Source organism: Grampus griseus (assembly GCF_964374135.1).
Source record: "Grampus griseus genome assembly, chromosome: 11".
NCBI classification, from domain to species: Eukaryota; Metazoa; Chordata; class Mammalia; order Artiodactyla; family Delphinidae; genus Grampus; species Grampus griseus.
Window position 1 is genome coordinate 39,879,218 of NC_139005.1, and position 25,173 is coordinate 39,904,390.

At 51.3% G+C, this 25,173-nt stretch overlaps 1 protein-coding gene across 4 annotated transcripts; it reads left to right on the forward strand.

The window, feature by feature from the left end:
* The first annotated feature begins 4,637 nt into the window (after positions 1-4,637).
* PRPF40B (pre-mRNA processing factor 40 homolog B) lies at positions 4,638-24,994 on the forward strand. 4 transcript variants are annotated; one of them, XM_082665164.1, is made up of 26 exons: positions 4,638-4,696; positions 10,678-10,758; positions 11,658-11,801; positions 12,112-12,177; positions 12,868-12,895; positions 13,120-13,145; positions 13,282-13,392; positions 13,681-13,801; positions 13,883-13,907; positions 14,139-14,339; positions 14,568-14,697; positions 14,781-14,845; positions 15,376-15,540; positions 15,638-15,746; positions 16,119-16,269; positions 16,987-17,120; positions 17,790-17,904; positions 18,053-18,144; positions 22,284-22,400; positions 22,628-22,765; positions 22,973-23,068; positions 23,304-23,390; positions 23,607-23,784; positions 24,036-24,097; positions 24,179-24,354; positions 24,456-24,994. In XM_082665164.1, the coding sequence occupies exons 1-26, from the start codon at positions 4,694-4,696 to the stop codon at positions 24,484-24,486; spliced, it is 2,652 nt and encodes an 883-aa protein (XP_082521290.1). In that variant the 5' UTR covers positions 4,638-4,693; the 3' UTR covers positions 24,487-24,994. The 4 variants fall into 4 exon arrangements, with proteins under 4 accessions (XP_082521290.1, XP_082521289.1, XP_082521291.1 ...); XM_082665163.1 differs by having other exon boundaries at positions 4,643-4,696; positions 24,211-24,354; XM_082665165.1 differs by having other exon boundaries at positions 4,643-4,696; positions 13,681-13,753; positions 24,211-24,354.
* The last annotated feature ends 179 nt before the right edge of the window (positions 24,995-25,173 follow it).

Genomic DNA, 25,173 nt, shown 5'->3' on the forward strand with positions numbered 1-25,173 from the left:
GTTATGCTCCCAAACTAAATATTAACAGCTAAAAGTAGGAAACAGCAATTAGAAAAAGTTCTTTTCCCAAAGAACTTTTAATTAAAAAAAAATTACAGCCAATCAATAACTAATGGGAATATATTTCAATTTGCACCAGGGGTCAGGGCTTAACCAACACTGTCACTGAAGGTAACCATCAGTGCCAGAGGCCTTTCTAAAACAAATGATTAAAATGGACATCACTGTATGCCCAGGACTAGAACTTTGCCTGGTATATAGTAGGCACTTAATAAACATTTGTTGAATTAATGAATCTGTAAGTAAAAATACATATATGTGCAAATTATTCTTCCATGTTACTGAAACATTTAACAGATAAGGAATTAAACATTGTAACTTCAGTTCTTAGCAGTGCCATAGCCACTTAACAACTTGTCACCTGACACCCACCTGTCTTTTACATACTATCATTCATTCACTTATTCAAAGTTAATTCTTTCATTGCCTCACTTACTCAACGAACACTTATTGGTAACGTTCTATGTTCCAGGCATGGGGCTAGATGCTAGAAATACAAAAAACAGTGAGACCTAGTTCTGTCTTTGAGGCAGTCTCACCCTGGTTTATGGATACCTGTCTATCTATACATCTGGCACTGGATGGTCCTTTAATCCCTTATGATTTCAGAGCATGTTGTAGGTTACAAATAACTTATTTATCCTTACAAACATGTAGAGCCAGCTGAGGCTCAGAGTTATGAGACTTATCTAAAGTTACAGAGCTGGGAAGTACAGACTCAGGACTTCAACCTGCTTTTCTGATTCCCAATCTGAGGTCCTTTCCCCTTTTCTCCCTTTCTCTCCCTCCCCACTTCTTCTTTCTTTTACATATAATCATACTGATAATTAGATCACAAATAGGTACTTCCCTGGTGGTCCAGTGGTTAAATCTGCCTTCCAATGCAGGGAATGTGGGTTCAATCCCTGGGCAGGGAACTAAGATGCCACAAGCCTAAATTAGGGTAGTCACCAAGGAGAAGACACATAAAATGTAGACTGGGGGCTTCCCTGGTGGCGCAGTGGTTGAGAGTCTGCCTGCCAATGCAGGGGACACGGGTCTGTGCCCCAGTCCAGGAAGATCCCACATGCCACGGAGCAGCTAGGCCCGTGAGCCATGGCCGCTGAGCCTGCGCATCCGGAGCCTGTGCTCCGCAACGGGAGAGGCCACAACAGTGAGAGGCCCGCGTAGCGCAAAAAAAAAAAAAAAAAAAACGAATGAACTACTGATACATGCAACAACATGGATAATCTCAAAAGCTTTATACCAAGTGAAAGAAGGCAGGCACAAACTACCACACACTGTATGACTCCATTCATACGAAATTCTAGAGATGCAAAACTATAGTGACAGAAAGCAGATCAGTAGGTGACAGGAGCCAGATGAGGGAGAAGCGGCTGACTGCAAAAGGGAACAAAGAACGTTTCTGAGGGGAGGAAATGTTTTATGTCATGATTATGGTGGTGTTTACATGACTGTACCATTTGTGAAAATTCACTGTACCCTACACTTAAAATTGGTGAATTTTATTATGTGTAAACTATACCTCAATAAAGCTGATTTTTAAAAATGCAATGTTTTATAATGCCCAAGACTGTGGCGGGATTGTGGGCAGACAGTGCAAGGGGCTGGAAGTTAGGAGGGTATAAGGAAATAACTCTTTCTCTTTTCTCAGGTGGCAAGTCTTCTCTTTTTTCCTTCCCTTAACCCTTGGGGCTGGGATGCTCCCTCCTCCAAGCCCCTCTCCCATGCAGTTCAGGCCAGTAGCAGCTCCTTCACCACAGTTCAAGGGTCACACTAGTTGATCACTAGCCCAGAAGAGATGCTTCTAAACCTTTTTTAAAAAAGCAGCTAACCCCCTTTTGCAAGCAAAGCCTTCTGTAGAACCTCACTATCTAAACCAGATAAAAGCAATGTCTTATTAGAATACATTTGTAAGTTCAACTTCATGATATCTCTGTATTAGAAAATCATTCGATATCAACAAGCTTGTTCTGACAAACCCAAAAATTTTATACGTAGGACATTTGAGTGTATATATTTTTAAACTACTGTTTTAAAAATATTTAAAATATATTTAAAGTTTCTGGGTAAAAATGGTAGATTGAACACACGTATCTAATTTTGTTCTACTAAAAATATACTAAAACTATAGCAAAGGGATTTTTTTAAGGCATAAGTGCACAAAGACAGGGAAACAGGAGAGGAGACGAGCAAAATACTTTAGGAAGCTGTTAAGCATATGGATGAGTGGTTGCTGATAGACTAGAGAAGGATGAATCCTAAGGCAGAAGTGGGGCAACCATATGGCAAATGGAATTAGTTGTGCCAGATTGCTGACCACCCCAAGAAGGAAGTCCTAAAGATGTGACATCAGAGGTTCCCTGCAGTGAAGCTCTTGGAGACAAGCCCCACCCATGTACCTCAACCCACAGAGCACAAACGCTTCTCACTGGGATTTTGGTAACCCATCCTTAAATGTGAGCAGACAACCAGGGATTATAGGACCTTCAAGCAAAGAATCTAACATGAAAGAGATCAAAACCACAGAAAAAGAAATTTGGAGAAAACAGTGATTATGCAAGAGAAGAAAACTTAAACCATCATTAGTAGTGTCAGAGATAAGCTATTGCAACATTGAAACAAAATAATATGCTATAAAAAGGAATAGCTGGAGAACAAAAATAAAGTGAGAGTAATAAAAGTCTTTAAAATATTGAAAAACTCAGTAGAAGAATAGGAAGATTTGAGGAAATCTCCCAAAGACAAAGTAAAAAAGATGAAAAGTAGGAGAGAAAAACAAGAAATGAGAAGGACCAGTCCAGCAGATCCATCATCTGAATTATAGGAGTTCCAAAAAAGAAATAAGAAAGAAAATGGAAGTGAAGAAATCACTAGTGGGATGATTCAAGATTATTTCCCAGAAGTTAGGGGCACTGAGTGCCCAGCACTACAAATAGCTTCTCTAAGACATATCACTGCCATTTTAGAACACTGGAGACAAGGAGAGGTTCAGAGAGGGGGTAGAGCCCTTGCTCCACAACAAGAGAAGCCACTGCAACGAAGAGTAGCCCCCGCTCGCCACAACTAGAGAAAGCCCACGCACAGCAACGATGACCCAACACAGCCAAAAATAAAAATAAATAAATAAATTAAAAAAAAACTGTAAAAATAAAATGTGACTGATAAAAGTTTATGGAACCTCTGAACCACTTCTCCTGTGCCTAGAGGTCTCAATAATAATGTTTGAAAACAACAGGACTAGGCCCTCATTTGAGGCCATCTAGGTATTACAATGAAAACCAGATGAAGTTTTGGAATTCCCTGGTGGTCCAGCGGTTAGGACTCCACCCTTCCACTACAGGGGGCATGGGTTCCATCCCTGGTTGGGGAGCTAAGATCCCCCCACGTCACAGGGCGCTGTCAAAAACAAAAACAAAACACCCACATGAAGTTTCTCTCTACGTCGGCCCCAAGAGTGACTCTCTCTTCCTTTCCTCCCATTTGTCACCTTTAATTTAGGACTTCTACTTCGTATTGGTTGCTTTCCTACCACTCCCCTGCTAGACTCTAAGCGCCTTGGAATTGGACCCAGGTGAGACTTCTTTGTATCTTCAGGACCTAGCACAGTACCAAGCACGGAGCACAGGCTCGATTAAGTGTTAATAAATAAAGGAAAAAAGAAAAACCTTTACCCGGGCCTTGGACAGAAGGTGCTCGACCTTTCTGCACCCGTATGCCTGGAGCTCTGTAAGTTACTAGCCCTGAGACGTTCAGCAGTCATTAAATAGCTTTAGGCTATAATTCCCTTACCTGTACAACATAACATTTATCTCACATCTTTATTCCTAAAATAAATTGGGCCCCTCGCCTCACGATTTCACCACTTGGTGGGAGCCAAATCTCAAAAGAAGTAACTTTGGGGTCACGTAAGAAGCCCGTGTACGCCGCACAAGGGCAGGAGTTTCCCGGGATCTGTCTGCTTTTTTTCCCCACTGCTATTTGCCCAGTGCCTGGAACACTTCCTGGCACATAACAGGTGCTCAGTAGTTGTTGAATGAGTGAATTAAAGTGCTAAAAATACGCATCGAACCAAAAAAACGCTCTGTGAAGCGCAAAGATATCCCTACATTCGGAATGAATACTTGGGTGCAGCCTCTGGTCCTGGGAGCGAGCGCGTGGGATCCAGCCGCTCCGCGCGCCCTTGCAGTCGAGCCGCGAAGGCGGAGAAGCGGCGGGCCGAGGTCTGGAGGCGGCCGGCGGGAAGGGTGGGAAGGGCGGGAAGGCAGGAGAGTCGCGGGCGCGCGCTGAAGGGTCGGCACCCAAACTCAGGCCGCGAACCGCAGCCTGGCGTCGGCCCTCCGGCCGTCACTCAGAGTGCGGAGCGGGCGTGCCCCGCGTCCCGCCCCCCGGTAGGCGGACCCCGGACCAGGAGGCGCAGGGGCGGGGCCTTGCTCTCCGCGCCGGGGGTGGGGCCGGGCCGGGGCTCTCTGGGCCGGTGGAGGACCCGGCTGGTCGGCGGGAGCGACCGGAGCCCCGGCCACCAGGGCGTGCGACCCCCCACTGGCCCCGCCTTCCCGGCTGCGGCCGGCCAATCAGAGCGGCTTTTACTGGTGGGTGGGCCGAGCCGGCCCAGCTGCTCGGAGGCTCTGGCATGGTAACGTCCCCGCGCGGGTGTGGAGGGTCCTGGGTCGGTCCCACAGCGCCCCCGGCGGCCCGGGCCTGGGCCGGGGGGGCGGGGAGGCCGCCGGGGGTACCCGGGACCCCGGGGCAGAGCTAGGGGAATGAGGGGTTAGGGAGAGAAGCCAGGGAGGGGGGAGGGGGCGGGGATTTGGGGGAGAAGGGGCGGGGGAGGCCATGATGGAGGATGGCGGAGGGTGGGGGTGTTGAGGGGAACTAGGGTTGCGGGACTGGGTGAGGAGGAGCAACGGATGAAGCGAAGAGTGCGTTCGTGGAGAAAGGTCGAGAAAGAAGAGGGGGCGAGAGATGTGGGAACCGGTGGACTAGGGGAAAGCTGGGGGCCACAGTTTCCCCCCTGGGATATTTGGCGTGCGACATGCCCCTTACCCAGACTCAGTGCTTGAACCCTTTGGAAGCCCTGGGTGCCCCATAAGACCTCTTGGAGACCCCCTCCTTCATTTCCCCGCATTGTCTCCTGAGGTGAGGAGGGGGCATTGTTTCCTGAGGAAAGAGAGGCTTCCGGCCCCCACGCAGTGCTGGACAGTCCAAGAAATGGGAGAGCAGAGGCTCCTTGGTCCCAATCCTGGCTCTGCCGTCAACAAACTCTGTAACAACTCTGTGTGACCTTGGGCAAGTCACTACCTTTCTTTGGGCCTCAGATTTCCTATCGATTAAAAAAAAAAAAAAAAAGGAAGATGCATGGGAATGACATCCTAGATCTCTTTCTGCTCCAAAACGGGGGGGTTCTTGAGAGAGTTCAGGAGAATGGGTTCTAGGACGTCGGGAAGCAAAAGAAAGACGAAGATGGAGGCTAGGCCTTCAGCTGGGGCTGCAGAAAATCCCCAGGGATGTGGGGGGATGGTAGGCACAAAGCAAGGATGGGGCAGGCTAGCCAGCGCCTCTGGAATCCTGTTGGAGGGATGGGAGAACTCTAAGTAGAGGAGGGGTTGAGACCTAACCCAAGAAAGATGAAGACCAGAAGTAACATTCTGTTCATCAGAAGGAGAGTGATGAGATGGCAGGATCAGAGAGAAGCAACGGAAGGTATTTTCTAGTATCTTTGGGGAGCAGGAGGAATAATGAGGCTGGTACAGGGGAGTGGGGACTAGAATGGTTTCGAAAACAGGGAGGGAGAGGCTGGTGCTGTTTGGGGCAGCTGAAGAAGGGCAGCAGGTAGATAATTAGAGCACAGGGTAATCAGCTGGTCTCTCAGTCTCCATGATACTTTTCTTTTTGATGATGGCTACCTCCTTCTGAGAGGTGTGCCTCCCAGCCTTCATTTTCCAGCACAAATCCCTTCAGGGAGTGAGCTAGACCTGGCCAACCTTGGGATCCCCTGGCTGTCTGAGGATTTCAGGATTGTGTGAGGATTGGGGTAAAAAAGAAAAGAGGGGAATGAATTTGAATGTGAGAAATACCTGTGGCACTATTGTCTTTGCTGGGAGGCCGCTTTGGGGTCAGACTGCTTGGATTCCAAACTTGCCTCTGCCATTTAATCTCTTGGAACCTTGGTCAAGTCACTTGATCTTTCCGAACCTCAGTTTCTTTATCTGTAAAATGGGGATAATAACCTCTAATATAATTGCAAGGATTAAACGAGTGTTTGGCATGGTATCTGGCTCATAATAAGCGCTCAGTAAATGTTATTTTTCCCTCTTTCCATTCTCTTCCTTCTGTCTCTCCAGTCTTCTCCTTTTCTCGTTTTGTTCTTCTGAATCTTCAGTTCTGAGATGCCCCTCAGATGTGGGGGCTGAGAAAAACTGATTGTATCTGTCGGGGCCAAGGGTGGTGGGGTGTTGGGGGAAATCCTCCAACTGGCCCAGGTGAACACATGATGATCAGATGATCAGTTATCTCTTCACTGTCTGTCCTCAGCCTACAAATGTGTTTTTGTTCCAGGGAAGACACATGATCTGCTTCTCTTTCAGCCCCCTTTCCTATATCCCTCTCTCATACAAGTTACGTCTTCAGATTCTCACACAGAAGTATAATAAGACCTGAAGTTGCATAGGCACTGCAGCAAGTGAGATAGGGGCAGGGGTGTTTCAGGAAAGAAAGGCTACACGTCACACAGGGGAGGCTCAGGGAAGGGAGGGCTTTGGAAGTTCCATAGTAATTTATGTTCATTCCATTGCTGCGTCCTCTCTGGGGAACTGTCCAAAACAGGCTAGTGTCTGGATTCTGGCCAGGGGTCTCCATTCCAAGTTAAAGATGGTCATATACAGTAAGTTTTTAAAATTGTTTAGGTTTTCCCGTGCCAGTATTTGGTTCTAGTTCACTTTCCCCAGCCACACAGACCTCTGCCAAACTGCCTGTCTCTCACATCACGGTCAGCTTTTACCCAGAGAATTTATACAAATGTGCCTGGGTACATGTGCACACACATACACATTTGTCTGTTTTAGGATATTCCAGTATGCAAAAATAAGTTAAGGGGTGAGTCTGCATCTTATCACAGCACTTTGTGTGCAGGGCCCTGACTAGACACTTCAGAGGAGGCTTAAAAGGAGAAAACGCAATCCCTAAATGTAGGGAAATCCCCACCTGAGTAGGGAGACGGGCAGTCCCATGTGAAACACCCAGCAAGCATCCACAGAGTAGCATGTCACTCTGTGCAAAGTAGTGCAGCATTTATCCTGAGGTAGGAGTGTGTGTATGTGTGGAGGATAGTCATAAAGGTAACCTGAAGGAGGTGACTATTGGATCATCTTGAACAAAATAAGAGACAAAGAATAAAAGAAACACATGGAGTAATCTAACAGTTTGTGCAAAGAGGAGGAGGGGAGCCATTGAGTCAGGGTGAGCCAAGAGGAGTGTGGGATGGGTCTTGTTTAAAGGCTTTGAATGAGATGAGATGAGAGATTCTGTAGGGTGGGCAATAGGGACCCACCACTGGTTTTCAAGCAAGAAAATGTTGGAACCTTCCCAGTTTAACCACATGGGTCTCAGGGGATATGCTACAGTGAGGAAAACAGAACTGCTTCCTGTGGTAAGGACTGTGCTTTTAAGGGAGTAGGGCTAGAGGGCAGATTGGATCCAGCCCTGGGACCAATTAGTCCCCCTTAGTTTTTTATCTGAAAAATGAGGACTGCCTAGGGTGGTTGCCAGCATCCTCTCCAGCTCTGACATTCTGTGTTCCCTGAATAACTGCTAGACCTTAAGATGCCTTTGTTTTGTGGGATTTGCCAAGACCATTCAGTCAGTAAGTCAAGAAATAATAGCACATACTGTGTGCCAATAGGGGGTGGTGAGGAAAATACAATGGGCATAGGATATTGGAGTAAGCAAAAACAGTCCCTGCCCCTTAGAGTTTTCAGCCTAGTGGAGGTGCCAGATATTTCATTGATTCTAAGACTCACATTTTAACATTTTTGAAGTCAAGATGCATCTTAAAATCAGTGGAGTATCATAATTTAATTGGCAGCATTTGTTTTTTATTAGTGCCACGTAAAATAAGAATACAATCAGAATTGTACAAATAACTGTAAAATTCCAGTGGATAATTGCTGAAGGGGGAGGTAACATGGTGTCTGAGTGTGTAAAAGAGGGCTCTGACTAGTCCGCTGGGTTGGAGAAAGGCATTCCTGAAGAAATGATGACTGCCAGATGTGAAGGATATGTAGGCGAGTTGTGTGGGCTTGGAAGGAAGATTGCCCCAGGCAGAGGTGGATGTCTGAGGTGGGAGGATTGAGAGAAGGAGCTTAGCATGGGTGAAGTAGGCAAGGCAGTTGGGAAGCAAACGTGCCACAGCCTCCCAGACCCATTAAAGAGTTTTAAGCAGGGGAGTAACATGCGTGGCCTGAGGTTGGAGTGGGTGTCGGGAGACCAGTCAAGAGGCCACTGAGGTAGGTCAGATGAAAAAAGAGGGGTGGTAGGGGTGGAGGAGGAAACGGAGAGAAATAGATGGATTCAAGAAATCTTTAGGAGGTAAAATTAACAGGACTCATTGATGTATTGACAAAAAAGAAGGAGGTGTGGTGAGTGACTCACAGATTTCTATCTTGGACAACTGTGTGAATGGTGGCACCAGTCTCTGAGATGGGCGACCCTGGAGCCTGGGAGGACCCAAAGATGGTTACGTAGCGTCCGGGAGGTTAGAGAGGATCCTGAGGCAGCTTGGGTGGGAAAGTGTGGCACAGAGAATTGGATTTCCTCCCATGTTGATTGGTTTCTGACTTCCACGCGGAAGAAAGTTTCAGGGGGCAGGAGCAGGTCTGAATACAGGGCTTAGAATGTGTGATCCCTGAGAAAAGATGATCCATGTTGGAGTAGTTTGACTTACCCTTCCTTCTCTTCTTAGGACAAGATGGGTGGGAAGAGAGGAAGTACAGATATTGCTAAAAGTAGAGATTAGAGCATTTTTAAATGCTGAGCCTTCATACCATAGGGATAATTGGGAAAGTAGGGAAATTGGGCAGCAGTGAGCCAGCTCCCACCTTTCTGTGGAACTCCTCCCTACCACCCCCCACCTTCCAAGCAAAGAGGAGGAAGGGCAGAGCCTTTTAGCTGCATCTCTGTGCCCTAGTTTACTTTAAAAATTTTTTTGAAAGGGTAAATATAGTCATATTCAAAGTTACAAAAGGGCAAACAGAATTCTCCTTTCTACCTGTCCCCATTCTCATTTCTTGTGTGTCATCTTTTGTCTCCAATTTTTATACAAGTAATAAAACTTTGCTGCACTTTGCTTCCCCCCCCCACTTGTTTATGTATCTTAGAGATTATTCCCTATCAAGACAATGAGCCTCTTCATTCTTTTTTATGATTGCATAGTATTCCATTTTATGTTTGTGTAAAAGTCCATAGTTCCTTGTTGATATTTAGGCTATTATAGTCTTTTGGTTTTATAAATAATGCTGATATGAAAACCTTGTACACAGATGTAGGGCTATATCTATAGGATGAATTTTTAGAATCGGAAGGTTCTATATAAAGAGGATTTGTTCCTTCATTTGTTCGTTCATTCACTTAATATTTGTTGAGTACCCATTATGTGCCAGACACTGCGGCAGATACCAGGAATCCAGCTTTCAACAAGTCAGATACGATCTCTGCCCTCATGGAATGTTATTATTCTCTGGTAAGGGGAAACATATCCAAGCAAACATAATAATTACGAAACTCTATATGTAAGGAAACTAAAAAGGGGATCACAATAAATTGGAAGTGCTTTAACTAGAGTCAGGAAGGCTTTTTAGAGCAAGTGATAATTACTCTGAGAACTAAGTGGAGTGATGTGGCTAGCCATTAGGTGTAGGATAGGGAGACCTAGGCTGTTCAAAGCCTCATGCACTGGGACATGAATTCAGAATCTGTAGGGGAGGTGATGGTCACTGGGTGCGGGGACTGGGGAATAAAGCTAAAGAGAAGAGGGAGGGAATGGGAATGGAAGATGGCAGAGTGAGTGAGTGACTAAAGATGAGGCCAATTAGGGGAGGGGGCTGGTAGTAAAGAGAGGAGAGTTAGGGAAACTAGTACTTAGGAAGGACTAGTGACTATGTTTAGAGACCTTTGGGTTGAGTCTCTGTACTGGGTGAATTCAGGCAGGCGAACAGGAAAAGAGGCCACTTCCTCCCTGAGTACTTTGGGGATGAGAGACCTCTGTTTGCCTGGTTTAAGGGAAGCACAGCCTTACCCACAGGCAGGAGGGTGGGTGAAAAGCCTTGGGAAGAGCCCATCTGTGCCTGTAGTAGAGCCTCCTCCATCTTTTCTTGGCTTTGGCAAAGTGGAAACTTCCAAAATAAAGATGACATTGAAGGAGCTCAGCCAGCTGGCTCTGAGCTAGCAGAAGAGAGAGCAGAGCTACCCAGGGCTCAGAGCTGGGGGCGGGCAGGAAAATGGGCTTGGAGACCCTTCCTCTGAACTTTTGTTCCTTTTTCATCCTCACCCCTCTGCTTCCCTTCTGCAAAAGCCCATCTCTTTGCCCATCCTGGGTCCTATGACTTTTCTCTCCCTCAACAGTCGGTTCCCGATTCTGGTCCCCGGCCCCCAGCAGCGCCTGCCCCCTTCCCACCGGGGCCCCCCATGATGCCACCACCCTTCGTAAGTTTTATGTCTTTCCCTGGGCTTGGCTTTTCCAGCCTGCACCCCCAACTTCTTAGTCCCTAGCACTTCTGCATCGCCAATATGGTTTTTGTGTAATGCCCCCGTCTGTTGCCCTTGGATGAGGGATGGTTTTGTTTGGGCATCGGGGTGGGAGGAGCTGCTTTTAAGCTCTCAGTCCATAAAGTTGACAGTTCTCCCTTTGTCTTTTTGTCCTTGGGACACACAGGGGCTGGGGAAAGGGAAAGGAGAAGTGGATGGGAAAAGACCCCGTTAGTGTGAGGGCAGGGTGGGGCTGTCTTTCTCTTTCACTGCTCCTTGTCTATATTCTTTTTTTTTTTTTTTTTGGCCGTGCCTCATGGCTTGCGGGATCTCAGTTTCCTGACCAGGGATTGAACCCGCACCCTCAGCAGTGAAAGTGCCGAGTCCTGACCACTGGATTGTCAGGGAATTCCCCTTGTCTGTATTCTTTATACAAAAAAGTCAGGCTGGAATAGCAACTGGTGGTCATCAAACTGGGGAAAAAGAGGTAGGAGGCAGGGGACTGGGGGATTTGGGACTGGACACCTGCCTCTGGCCCTGCATCTGAAAGGCCTCTTTGGGGACAGGCATTGAAGCAGTGGAGCCTTCCAGTTGCAGTCTGGTGGCAGTTCCACCTCCCTTTTCCCTCTCCCTTCCCTGCCTCAAGAAGCTTCGTGCTTGCCTGTTATACCCAGAGGGACCCCCTGTTATCAGTCTCAGTGGTGAGGAGGGAGGCGGTTTCATGCCTCTCAAACCGAAACCTTGGAATTGTCTCAGAGCCAGGGTGGAGGGTTGGGGTGGGAGCCGAGTGGCTCTTTCCTGACAGGTGCAAAGCAGTATCTTCTCTGCTCAGGATCTCTTCCTTTCCTCATTTCCAGATGCCTCCTCCAGGAATCCCCCCACCTTTTCCTCCAATGGGGCTCCCTCCGATGAGTCAGAGACCACCGGCCATCCCCCCCATGCCACCTGGCATCATGCCCCCAATGCTTCCACCAATAGGGGCACCACCACCACTCACACAGGTAATCCTCTCCCCTGTACCAGGGCCTCAGAAAACCCTTGTCATTTTAGCTGCGGGTAGAGGTGAGAGTGGATATCTGGACTTGAGAAGCTGGGGTGGGGAGGGAGGGAACGTGGGGCCAGGCCCAGGTGGATTTGTCTGCTGAATGGCTGGAGGACAGTCTGAGGCTTGGCTAAGAGCCCAGAGCCTGGGGATTGCCTGCGGAGGCGCCCATGTGAGGGTCACAGCCCCGACAGGATCTCTCAGGACCCTTCACAGCCTGTGCTTACCTTCACCTCGGTAGCTGGTTTTTGTCTTCTTTGTATCCATAGATACCAGGAATGGTACCACCCATGATGCCAGGGATGCTGATGCCAGCGGTGCCCGTCACCGCAGCGGTAAGCACTGAGGGGACAGGAAGTAGGTTCTGCCCTGCAGCCCAGTGGGCCTGACTTGGAGCACAGGGACATGGCTTCCATTCTTTCCCTCTTCTTATCGCATCCACCGTTGGCCCAGCGGCACTCCCCACACTGAGTCCTCCTCTCCAGTCCAGCCATGTACTCAGCTCTTCTAGTTTCTCACTCTTCCCCAAAGGCACATACATTCTCTCTTTTTACTCCCCCTGCTATGCCCAGCTCCCTTAAGGAAACACACTCATGCCAGACACTGCTTACCCTCACAGAGTTAGCACTGTGGACACTTGAATACAATTTCCTCTTCATCTTCTGTGTCTCTGGAGGAAGCAGCAGTACCTGGGGATCTCTCTGTACCTTCTTGTGCTGTTGTTCAGTGTAGTAGAGTCTGGGTACGATGTGGCATTTGGTATTCACTGTGGAAAAGATGTGCCATGGAGGTTTACTCAACAAAATACTCTCACTTGAAAACGAAGAAAGGAGCTGCTGTGCAATTTCCCTCTGGGGTCTTAGAGCCATGGCCCCAGAGGGCAGGGGAAGCCTGTTAGGGAGCAGAGATCCCTGGGAGCAGGATACTTGGATCCTGGCCTGGCCTGCTTCTTCATCCCCCATGGCCTGGGTCTTGGGGGCCACTGGGCTTGGCCCCAACCCTTCCCCCTCCTCTTTCTTCGGCAGACGGCTCCAGGTGCGGACACCGCCAGCTGTGAGTCTTCTGGGGGTCTGTTCCCCCCAGGCTCGGAGGTTGGGGGGGAGAGGGGACCATGGACTAGAGCCCACCCCGGATCATGCCTGTTGGGATGCCAGGGATCCTGGGATGTTGATGGGACCAGGGGATATTTATTGGGGATGGAATAAGGGAGGAATAGATGGGGATCAGACAGGGGTTGGAGCAAGGACTTAATATGTTTCCTTTGGCTTCTTTTCTAGCTGCTGTGGCTGGGACGGGCCCTCCGGTGAGTTCTTTCAGCTCAGGGGTCTCTGGGTAGAAAGGCTGAAAAGGGGTGCTAATCATTAAATTTTGGGGGTGAGGAGAAGAAGCTTTGGGAAAGGGGCCTTGACCACCATTCTGTGCACCCTCCCCTCCCCCAGAGGGCCCTGTGGAGTGAGCATGTGGCCCCTGATGGGCGCATCTACTACTACAATGCTGACGACAAGCAGTCCGTGTGGGAGAAGCCCAGCGTGCTCAAGTCCAAGGCAGAGGTCCTGAGTGGGGCTTTCTGTCCCTTCCTTTCAGCTGCCCTGACCCTTCCACGTCCTTGGCTTCCCCTGAGTCTCTAACCATACACGTGGTTCCTCTGATCCCAAGATCCCTGACCATTCCCCGACCTCCCTAGGATCTCAGGAAGTCCACCTTCCCCCACGTTGAGCCAGGCCAGGTGGTCGCTAAATACTCCTGTGTCCCCTACTCACTGGGTCCCCTTAGCTCCCCCAACTGTGGCTGGAAGGTATGCCCAGCCCACTGATGTTCCCTGGCCCATCCTCTTACAGCTCCTGCTATCCCAGTGTCCCTGGAAAGAGTACAAGTCGGACACAGGCAAACCTTACTACTATAACAACCAGAGTAAGGAGTCCCGCTGGACCCGGCCCAAGGACCTGGATGACCTGGAGGGTGAGGAGGGGGTGGGCCCAGGCAGGGGCTCTGGGTGTGGCCCTTGCTACCCTATAACCATGTTATCCTTTCCTGTTGCAGCTCTAGTCAAACAAGAGGCTGCAGGGTGAGTGACTTGCCCACCTTGCCTACCTATCCACCTGTACCTGGGGCCACCTAAGGGGTGGGAGTGGCCTCTCCCCATGATCCCTACTCTGTGGGAGGAAGAGCCAGCTCTCAGTCTCCTTGTGGAGTGGTCTGCTCTGGCCCCAGTCCTTCACAGGATAGAAAGACCAGCCAGCCCCTGACCACCTCTATCCCTGCTCTACTGGACACTGCCCTTCCGGCTCACCTGCAGGAAACGGCAGCAGCCACGGACACTACAGCCTCAGCCTTCTCAGCCACAGCCTGACCCCCCACCTGTGCCGCCTGGCCCCACCTTGGTGCCCACGGGCCTCCTAGAACCTGAGCCAGGTGGGAGTGAAGATTGCGATGTGTCAGAGGCTGCCCAGCCTCTGGAGCAGGGGTTCCTGCAGCAGCCAGAGGAGGGCCCCAGCAGGTGAGGGCTGCCCCCCATGGCATTCCAGACACTGGCCTCAGGCTCCCAGCTGGGTTCAACCCTTGACCTCTGCCAGGTTTCTCGGGAAGGGTGTGAAGATCTGGGCATGACCTCTGAGGAACAGAAAATGGCTTCCCTGGGGAGCAAGGGGGAGTGTCCTGATCACGCAGGGCACTGAAAGCTATAGGGACTGGGGGACACTGTGGCAGAGTCCCCTTTGCCCCCCAGTTCTGCTGGACAGCATCAGCCACCACAGCAGGAGGAAGAGGAATCAAAGCCAGAACCGGAGAGGTCTGGCCTCAGTTGGAGCAATCGGGAGAAGGCAAAGCAGGCCTTCAAGGAGCTGCTGAGGGATAAGGTGCTGAGAGTGGGGCTCCCAGGGTAGGCCTGGAGGGGGCAAGAGATGGGCAGGCCCCATGACCCCCGCCTGCTCCATTCCAGGCTGTCCCCTCCAATGCTTCGTGGGAACAGGCCATGAAGATGGTGGTCACCGACCCCCGTTACAGGTAGGTCTGGGCAGGCCCTCCAGACCTTGTTCATGGGGGCAGCTGAGCCAGGGATTCCCCAGGAAACCCCAAGGGGGCCAGAGTGAGGAGAGTGATAGATGGGTGAGTGTGCTGGGAAAGAGAAGCTGGAGAGCCTCCAGGAGAAGGAGGGGAAAGGGATCTGACATGAGACATTCAATAAATGCTTGTTGAATTGAATTGATTTGAATTGAATTAATTGGGGAAACAGGGGGCTGGATAGGGCAGGGGCCTGACGGCAACTTGAGAACCCCAAAGCGAAAGGGCCCAGTGTTAGCAGTGTCTTAGAGCCCCGTCTTGTCACCTCACTGCCTCTTAACCCTCCCCACATCCCAGAGACCTACCTGTCTTGCCTCCCTGTGCCCTTGGAGCCCCTGCAGCCTGCTGTGCCCATGCATGGACACCTGTTAGTTCTATGAGACCTGTCCCCAGTGTGCCATGACCCTGCTTTGTGGGCTGTGGTTCAGGCTGACTCCTCTGTCCCCATCCCACTCCCACCCTGTCCACCCCAGTGCCTTGCCCAAACTGAGTGAGAAAAAGCAGGCATTCAATGCCTACAAGGCGCAGCGGGAGAAGGAGGAGAAGGAAGAGGCCCGGCTAAAAGCCAAGGAGGCCAAGCAGACCTTGCAGCATTTCTTGGAGCAGCATGAGCGCATGACCTCCACCACCCGCTACCGGTCAGGGGGCCGGGCTGGGGTGGGGCCTGGGAACCCTGAGAGCCTGTGGGCCGTCTCTGTTCTCTGCCTGCCTACTCACGGCCCATATGCTCCACAGGCGGGCAGAACAGACCTTTGGGGAGCTGGAGGTCTGGGCTGTGGTCCCCGAGAGGGATCGAAAAGAGGTTTATGATGATGTCCTTTTCTTCCTGGCCAAGAAGGAGAAGGTAACAGTCACTGGGCTGGATCCATCAGTCACAGTCTCATCTAAGACCTTCCATGTCTTTGCTTCCTTGTGGACCCAGCCATTCACTTCTTGCTGCCCCCAGGGTCCCAGCTCCTTACTCGGAAGCTGGTGTGGCACCTACACATCCCCCATTTATGCTTTGGGCCTGCAGCTCTGGGTGTGGGAGAACAGGAAGGTCTCTGAGGGCTTGGTCTGTAACCTGTTTTCTTCCCCTTTCCGGGGACATGAAGGCCTTGAGTCTGGCCATCCCAGAGTCCCCAGGCTGCCTGCCTTTCCCCAGGTATTCCTCTACCCAGGCCCACTTGAGTAGCTCCAGCCTGCCCTGCCTCACCCTGACCCTGTGGCTCCCTAGGAACAGGCCAAGCAGCTCCGGCGCCGCAACATCCAGGCCCTGAAGAGCATCCTGGATGGGATGAGTAGCGTCAACTTCCAAACCACATGGTCCCAGGCCCAGCAGTACCTCATGGATAACCCCAGCTTTGCTCAGGACCATCAGCTACAGAGTAAGCCTGGGTCTCCACTCCTTCCTGTCCCTTCCCTTTTCCTCACTGACCCCTAGCACCAGCCTCAAACCACTCTCCTGCACCTCTTGCCCTCTTGGATGTCTAGGAGTCCCCAGCACTTACTCAGCCCAGAACCTTTCTGGACTCTGGAGATCCCAGAGTGCTTTGGGACACCTCCTTTCTCCCTCCAGGGTCCACTGTTGACCTGGACAATGTGTGTCCTTGGGGGAAGAGCACTGGTGTAGGAATCAGAAGACTTGGAGATGATTTTTATAGCTCATGTGAATATGGTCTTAAATTGCTTGGTAGGGTGGGCCTTAAGTGGTCACACATGTTGCAATAAGCTGCTGTTGGCCTGTCATCACAGGCAGTATCTTCAGATATTCACCTTCTGAAGTTATATCAAAGCCTGGTTGATTCCCAGTCCCATAAAAAATGAAATCTCAGTTCCTGAGATAACTGATTTCGTATGATGACTTCTACTAACCAAATTCACAAGAGCTGAATACTTCTAATTTTTTCTCATATAATCAAGGAACCCTCCTCAAGAACCATCATTCCAATAGCTTCTCCTGCAGAGTCCCCTGCTCCCCTAACCCCACCACCCTGGGTGTCCCCAACACCTACAGGGGCAGTATCTTTGAAGCACTGGGGGTTCTGGGTCTGAGAGGGTGTCCCGCTGGTGTGGTGCCCACTGAGCCTCCTCCCTGCGGTTAGACATGGACAAGGAAGATGCGCTGATCTGCTTTGAGGAGCACATCCGTGCTTTGGAGAGGGAGGAGGAGGAGGAGCGAGAGAGGGCCCGGCTTCGGGAGCGGCGCCAGCAGCGCAAGAACCGGGAGGCCTTTCAGGTAGCTTTGCTGCCCTCTGGATCAGAGCTCAGCTCTGCCCCAGACCGTCACCTCTTCACCCATGCCCTGCCTCTTCTCGGCCAGTCCCACTGCTTTCTCTATGCCCAGCCCTGTCCCAGCTCCACAAGGCCTCTCTGTGCCTGCACTTTTGCTCCCACTGTGTCCCCTCAACCTTGGGCTGTGCTCCTCTAGGGAGACTAGACATATGCACCACCCAGAAACTGCCAGCAGAGAGCGCTCTACAAGTGTGGCTCGCCAGCTAGGCCAAGTTTATTTCCCTTCGCTGGGGAGCCAGACAGGCATAGCTAGCTTGTCCCCCAGCTTGGAGGTGGCATTGGTATTGGTAGTGGCGGGGGTTACTTGGCTGTAACACATTTGGGAAGCTGAAACCAAGTCATGGGAAGATAATGCTGCAGGCAAGTTTCCGCTGCTTTGCTTCCTGGTCCGGCTCATTTTCCTTTTAAGTCTGTCCCCTTCTGTTTTACACTCTCTGCTTTCACATTGCTCTCTGCCTCCCCATCCGTATCTCTTCATCTCTGCCTCTTGCCTGCATTTCCTCAGTCTGGGTTGTCCCTGCCTCTCTCTGCCAGCTTTTGTCTTCTTCCCCAGTCTTTGGCTCTGCCTCCCTCCCTTGCTCACTCTCCCTGTAACTGGCCTCTCCCTGCTTAGACCTTCCTGGATGAGCTGCACGAGACAGGGCAGCTGCACTCTATGTCCACCTGGATGGAGCTGTACCCAGCAGTCAGCACTGATGTCCGCTTTGCCAACATGCTGGGCCAGCCGGGTAAGGCAGCTGGGCTCCCCCTCCTCTAGCCTGGCTTTCTGCCCTGCCAGCCTCTCTGCACTCCCACTCCCTGGTCCTGTCCTCAACCCCACCCTCAAACCTTGGGAAGCTGCCGCCCGCCAGGCCCCCCTCCCTCCCTTCCCCGCAGGCTCCACCCCTCTGGACTTATTCAAGTTCTATGTGGAGGAGTTGAAGGCACGATTCCATGATGAGAAGAAGATCATTAAGGACATCCTTAAGGTGAGGGAAGCCTGGGTCTGTGGATGGAGGCAGGCTGGGTGCAGGGCAAGCTCCCAGGACAGAACTCCCCAGTAAGGCCTGTTTTGTGGGAGCATTGCAGCTCGGTTCAGGAGATAGCTACTGTGATCCTTTACTGTGCGCTGGGGACACACAAATGAATAAGATACAATTTCTGCCCATAAGGAGCTCACGGTCTAGTAGGAAGATGACATGACAGTGGCTATACAGAGGGGCAAGTGTTAAGACAGAGAATCGAAAGAATTGCCATTTGAACTGCACCTCTAAGAACGAGTAGGTGGAGGAGGGTGGAGGTCCTGGGCGTAGGGTACCACAGGAGCAAAGAGGAGCGAGCAGCACAGCTAATCATAAACTGGTAGCCCACAGATATGTTCCTTCTGCCTGTACAGAGTTTTAGAAAAATTTGGAATTTGATGCTAACATGTTAAAATCAAGAGATTACAATTAAAATCTGGGTCTTCAGCGTCTCTTGGAAATTTGGATTATCTAGCAGCACTAGGCTCGTTTTGTGAGGCATTCAGTGGACTGGAGCTGAGATGCCACTGCCTTTTAGAAGGGGCCTGTCCTCCTTATCTATCCTCACTCCTCCCTGTCACCTCCGTGATGTGGGAGCGAATTCACCTGCCATTTCTGATCGCACGTGCACGTTGGAGAATTCTCAATATCCATGTCTATCAAAGGGGGAAAAGTGAATGATGCACTAAGAGAGCCCCATGTTTCAGAAAAAGATAACAAAGAGAAGCATGTTTCTTTGTGGAAGTGAAGACCATTCTCATGGGTTTGAGGGCAGTGTGGATAGTGGTTAGGAGCAGGACTGTGAAGGCGGCCTGCAGGGGTAGAAGTCCAGCTTAACCACTTACAAATTGTGTGACCTTGAGCAGATTACTTAATCTTTCTGAGCATGTTTCCTCGTCTGAAAAATGGGGAGTATTCCTTCAGACTTCACCTGATTACCAAGGGGAGTAACTTGGTACCTGAGGTGGAGAGGGTCTGAGAACAAAGTGGGGAATGTCCCACTGCACACACATTTCTTTAAAGTCCTGTGTTTTGCCTTAAGAATTCATGCAGGTGTTGCATTTTAATACCATAATACTTCTCTGTTAATATAAACTTAATATTTTAAAATTACTTACCATTAGGTAAGATGTATCATAATGTCCTGTGGCTTCCTCTGTTTCTCTGGAACCACATGCCCCAGTTGGGAAGGAGAGCCCTGCCTGTAAAATTCCTTGAATGGTAAAATAAGGAATTTGGATTTTTATCTTGTAAGTAATGGGGAGCTGGGAATGATGTGATTAGCTGATGTCTTGGAAAAGCCCAGGTGGTTGTGTAGAGCAGCGCTTGCAGCCAGAGTGCTTGTATGCTTAGGGATAGGCGTGGTAGGAGGACAGGACTTGAAGCCTCAGGATAGTAGAAGTGGTAGTGGCCAGTGATTAAGATAAATTCTGAGCTTGAGTCTTCCTCTTCTTACTCACCCCCAGACCGCTTTCCTGCTGCTGGGGCCATTTGCTAGAAAAATCTGGGCAGCATGGACTCAAGGCAGGGTTCGAAGCATGGGGGGTGAATAGGGAGACCAGGCAGGAGCTGCTGCAGTGATCTAGGTGGGAGTGAGCTTGGCGAGGGCAGTGGGGATGGCCAGTGAGCAGAGCTGTAATGTTCCAGTAGTTTCTGAAACTCCCTAGGTCTCCTCAGAGGGGCCTTGGGACAAGCCGGAGGGGGTGGGGGAGTGGGGGGGGACTTTATGCTCCTTCCTGTATTTTCAAGTGTAACAGCTTGTTTCTCTTTTATACATCGAGGTTCTGCATAAGATTTTTATGGAAAAAAATGTTTCTGCTGTGAAAATAGAAAGAAAGTTTAAAACCAGTAGGCTAGAGTCACGCAGAAGTAGAATTGACGCATTTTTTTGTGAAACTGAGGGAAGGAAGGAGTTGGAGATGTCAGGAGTGGATCGATGGCACCATTGGTAAGGATTAAGCAGGAAGAACAGGGCTGGAGAAAATAGGAATTCCACTTCTGGAATTATTCTCAAAAGCAACCAGGGGCAGGGAGGAATAAAGCACATACCAAATTTTAAATAGGATAATTATATAAAGTAGAAATATCTAATCCAAGAAGAGCTAAATTTTATTGGACTCTTAACTTTTAGCCACAGAGCGGCCGGTACTGCTGACAGGCCTGTGGGAGTCCTATCCTTGCTGAGTCCTGTGTCTCCACACCTCCTGAGAAAGAATCTTCTTTAGATAGTTCCTCCTTCTTCTTCCCCCTTTTGGGCTCCTGCCTATGGAAGGCAGATGAACCCAGGGCTCCCTGAGACCATCTACCAGCCAGGCAGACTGTGATGGTACCTCGCATCCCATAGGGTAGTGCAGAGTCCTGGACTTGGAATAGCTGAAAGACAGAAGATCTGGGCCTGAGAGATCCATGGGAGTGGGGTGGGGGTCTCCCAGGAAATGAATTCTCTTGGGATCTGCTGAATTTGAAGTGTCTGCGAAATATCCAGTCTAGTATGGGTCTGAAAATCAGGAGAGAGGTGGGGAATGAGATTGCGAAGGACAGTGTAGATTGAAAAGACTAACTGCAGGTCTCAGGGGAACAAGCACATGCAAGAGAGGTGGTAAAAGAGGTCAGAGACAGGAGGGGACCCTGGAGAGGGGAGCACTGAAGAAGTGAACAGAGGACGAGAAGAGTGGGGACAAGGCGTCCTTGGAGTTGACTCTTGGGACGTGAGCAACCTCTAGGAGAGCAGTGTCCGTGAAGAGGGCAGAGTGAGTGCAGCACAGGCTTTAGAGTTGGGTAACTCCTGGCTGTTTATTGGTTGAGACCTCTGCACGTTAATGTCTCTGAGCCTCAGTTTCCTAATCTGTAAAATGGGGATGATAACACGTGCAAGGTCATGAAATCAAATAACATTTGTAGTATCTTGCTTATAGTAGGCTTAATAAATGTTTGTTTTCCTTTGCGCTGCATTTAAAGATTTTGAAACAAAGGGAAAGAAGCAGAGGTTGTTAGCTTGAGGAAGGTGGAGAGCAGAGTGGAAGGGGTGTTCCAGGTTAAGTGAGCTGTGTGCTTGACGGAAGGAGCCAGTGAAGAGGTGAGAGTGAAGCTTGCAGTTCCCTAAGCGAGAGAGATTGGTATGTTTGAGGAGAAGGGCTGGAGAGCATGGGTTGAGGAAGTCCTCTTGGAAGAAGCAAGAAGAGTGCGCCTCTGCCATCAGCAGGAAGGCCGGGGCAAGTTCGAGCTGAGTGGAGGGAGAGGGAGGGAACCTGGGCCCGTGCCCCAGACCTCGCACGCCAGTGGCTCCACTTTCCACTGAGTCATCTTGGGCCAAGTGAGAGAACTCTCCTAAGCCTCTGCTTTACTGGGGTGTTTTGAGGCTTAGGTGAGAAGCACAGCGCCAGGTCTGTGTGTGGTGTTTTTAATAGTGTTTCGGGAGTTGTACACCAGATGGCCTCTATTTGTCCCGTGGATGAGGTGATCTGTGTGGGTGTAGTGCTTAAAAGTAGGGGCTTTGTTGTTAAAAAGACCTCAGGCAGAATTCTCCTTCAGCCGTATATTAGCCCTGAAGACCTTGGGCAATTGGCGCTAGTTCCTCCAAACCTTGGTTTCTTCTTCTGCATAAAATTAGGATACTAGGACTTGTGCTTAAATTCAGATACGTGAGGATTAAATGAGGTAATGTGTGTGAAACACTCAGCATGGTACCTGGTACATAGTAAGCACTCAATAAATATAGCCAGAGGGTGGGACCTGCAGATGCTGGAATGCAAGGAACTTACTGAGCAGCAGGATGACCCAGCAGGGGCTCAAGCTTTAAGCCAAAGGGACAAAGAATTAATTGTGAGAAACACACACACACACCCTGCACACCTGCCCCTGTGATCCAACCCCTGCCCCCAGTTCCCTGTGACAGCCAAGCCAAGGGTGGGCATGGGAGTCTTAATTGTCAGATGGTGAGGACTTGGACGACTTGGTCTCCAAGTGCATCCCAGTCCTGTGGATCCCTTCCGGGGGAGGGGGCTCCTTGAGCATCCTGTAGTCTGACCCTTGCCTGCCCTGGAGGCCAGCCAGCTTCAGGTTCGGGCCTGTGGTGCCCCCTGCTTCATGCGCTGCTGTGCCCACAGGACCGGGGCTTCTGCGTGGAGGTGAACACAGCCTTTGAGGACTTCGCCCACGTCATAAGCTTTGACAAGAGGGCTGCTGCGCTGGATGCAGGCAACATCAAGCTGACTTTCAATAGTGTGAGGGGCCACGTGGGGTGGGGCTGTAGCCAGGGCTCCGTTCTCAGACTCGTCCCTCACTCTTGTTCCGTGCCTTCTCACTCACTGCCCCAGTGTGACTCTTCCCCCAGTTCAGGGAATGATAGTAGGAGCCCAGGCTCCAACTTCCCACCTTTTAAGGTATGTCTGGGTGAGTCGGGGCGCCCACCCTTCTGGGTGACTCCGTTCTGTGTCCCGTCTGCCCTCAGCTGCTGGAGAAAGCAGAGGCGCGGGAGAGAGAGCGGGAGAAGGAGGAGGCACGAAGGCTGCGGCGCAGAGAAGCTGCCTTTCGAAGCATGCTGAGGCAGGCTGTGCCTGCTGTGGAGCTGGGCACTGCCTGGGAAGAGGTCAGGACTGCAGCCTGGCACCAAACACCACCCCCTCAGTCCTGAGGGCAGCGGTGCTTCTCCACCACCGGGGGCCCACCCCAGTCATAGCACAGCTCGGGGCCAGCTTCGGCTCCCTTCCTTCCTCTGCCCCAGCCCTGCCCTGTGCTCATGGCGGCATCATGCTGTGCTGGGGCTGGTCTGATCAGCAGTGCTCTCCTGTTCAAGGTCCGTGAGCGCTTTGTGTGCGACTCAGCCTTTGAGCAGATCACCCTGGAGTCGGAGCGGATCCGGCTCTTCCGGGAGTTCCTGCAGGTACTGGAGGTGAGGCAGAGCTTCTCTTCCTCTGCATCTGCCCCAGGCTCTTGAACACCTGAGGCTAGCTTAACGGAAGCCTCACCAGGGCTCTCCTTTCCCGGACAACTAAGGAAGGGGAGGTCTTAGGGTACCCTGGATAGACCTAAGGCCCTAGCCTCAGAAGAGGAGGCAAAACTGGATTGTAGAATGCAGGGTCCTTCCTGGGGCTAACCTTCCTCTCCCCTCCCTCTGCCTCCACCAGACTGAATGCCAGCACCTCCACAGCAAAGGCCGGAAACACGGCAGAAAGGGCAAGAAGCACCATCGCAAGCGTTCCCACTCGCCCTCAGTGAGTTGGCGGGTAGGAAGGATGTGGGGTGAGGCTGGATTGTCTGGGGGAAATAAGAGCCACTTTTCTTGCTTTTCTCCTACATCACCTCCCCTGGAGGAAGATCTGAGGATTCCTTTGGTCCTGGATTCTCCTCTTTGTCCCCAGTTCCCATACTTGAGGGCCTCTGGAGCCCAGGTAACCTCTGTGCTGACACGTGTCTGCCCATCTCCCCAGGGCTCTGAGTCAGAAGATGAAGAGCTGCCCCCACCATCTCTCCGGCCCCCCAGGCGGAGGCGGCGGAACCCCTCGGAGTCAGGCTCTGAGCCCTCTTCCTCACTTGATTCTATTGAAAGTGGGGGTGCTGCCCTTGGAGGACGGGGTTCCCCATCCTCCCGCCTTCTCCTTGGATCAGGTAAGCAGTTGGGAGCTGGAGAGGAGGCCTTCGGGGAGCCCCACCCTCTGAGGGTAGAGTGGATTGGGACGGCTGCACCTGTCGGAGAGTAAGGAGAACTTCCCGTCCCTGCCCAGGCAGGAAACGGAGAGAAGGAAGGAAAACTGGACTGAGACTTCCTCAGACAGGTCCCTGTCTGTGAAGAATGAGCAGAGAAAAGGATGAGGCCTCCCTTCTCCCAAGGGACTTAGTGGGGATTTTTCTGTCTCCAGATCATGGCCTTCGGAAAGTCAAGAAACCAAAAAAGAGAACTAAGAAGAGAAGACACAAGTCGGTGCGTAGAGAAGGAACTTCCATCCAAGGCCCTGCTGTTTTATGAGATGTCTTCACCCGCCTCCTGGGCTGTTCTCCACAGGAACTGAGGAGGCGGGCTCTGGGCTCTTACAGAACAGTCCTGAGAGTGAGACAGACCCTGAGGAGAAAGCGGGCAAGGAGAGTGATGAGAAAGAACCAGAGCAGGACAAGGACAGGGACCTCCGGCGGGCAGAGCTCCCTAACCGCTCCGCAGGCTTTGGAATCAAGAAGGAGAAGGTGAGAGGCAGGCACCCGGCCCCAGCCCAGTCAGCGCTGTGCCCAGGCCTCGGCAGCCCTCGGGGGGAAGCTGTGGGTGAGCTGTGCCTTTGCTCCACCAGACGGGCTGGGACACGTCGGAAAGCGAGCTGAGCGAGGGTGAGCTGGAAAGACGGCGGCGGACGCTCCTGCAGCAGCTGGATGACCACCAGTGACCTGATGAGGCACCGTGCCTCGGGTCTGTGTGAGGCTGTGGCCTAGTTTACCCTCGCTGTCTACCCCAGACTTCTTCCTTAGTTGGGTCTGTGTCCGCTTTTCCTCAAGTAGCCCCAACCCCAACACATCATCGCCAGCACCTCCCAAGGTTGCTCGCGGTGTTCAAGGGTCCTCCCAGCTTCCCGGACAGCTAGTGCGGTCCCTGCCCTCAGCCCCAGACCAGCGATTGGTGGTGAATGCCATGTGGGTGGGTGGTGCCAGTAATGTGAGAAGGGGCCCCCAGGAAGAGTGACAGGCTGGTGGACACAGCCTGGGTGGCAGAGGGCGGGGTCCTTACCCTCTAGCATCAGTACCTGCTCCTGCCTGCCCGGGCCCCGGGGCCCAGTGTATGTGTGTTTCGTTTTGGTTTTGGTTTTGTTTTTTAAATAACAATATTTATAACGTGCCCAGTGGCTCTTTTGTCTTCTCCGTGTGCTTGCACTGGGGCTGGCTGGGGCTGGCTGGGGCTGGCTGGGGCTGGACAGGTGCCCGCATGGCCAGCAGGGGGCACTGGTGCCTCACGGCAGGCCTGCCTCCCTTTGTGTGGCTGGAGCCCACCTAGCCAGGTTCTCCTTCTCCAGGCTT

Bases quoted from the DNA above. Each gene is read 5' to 3' on its own strand.
- PRPF40B (XM_082665163.1), top strand. The intron at 11,802-12,111 runs GTAATCCTCTCC...TTGTATCCATAG, and splicing joins CACCACCACCACTCACACAG to ATACCAGGAATGGTACCACC. The intron at 23,391-23,606 runs GTGAGTTGGCGG...CCATCTCCCCAG, and splicing joins AGCGTTCCCACTCGCCCTCA to GGCTCTGAGTCAGAAGATGA.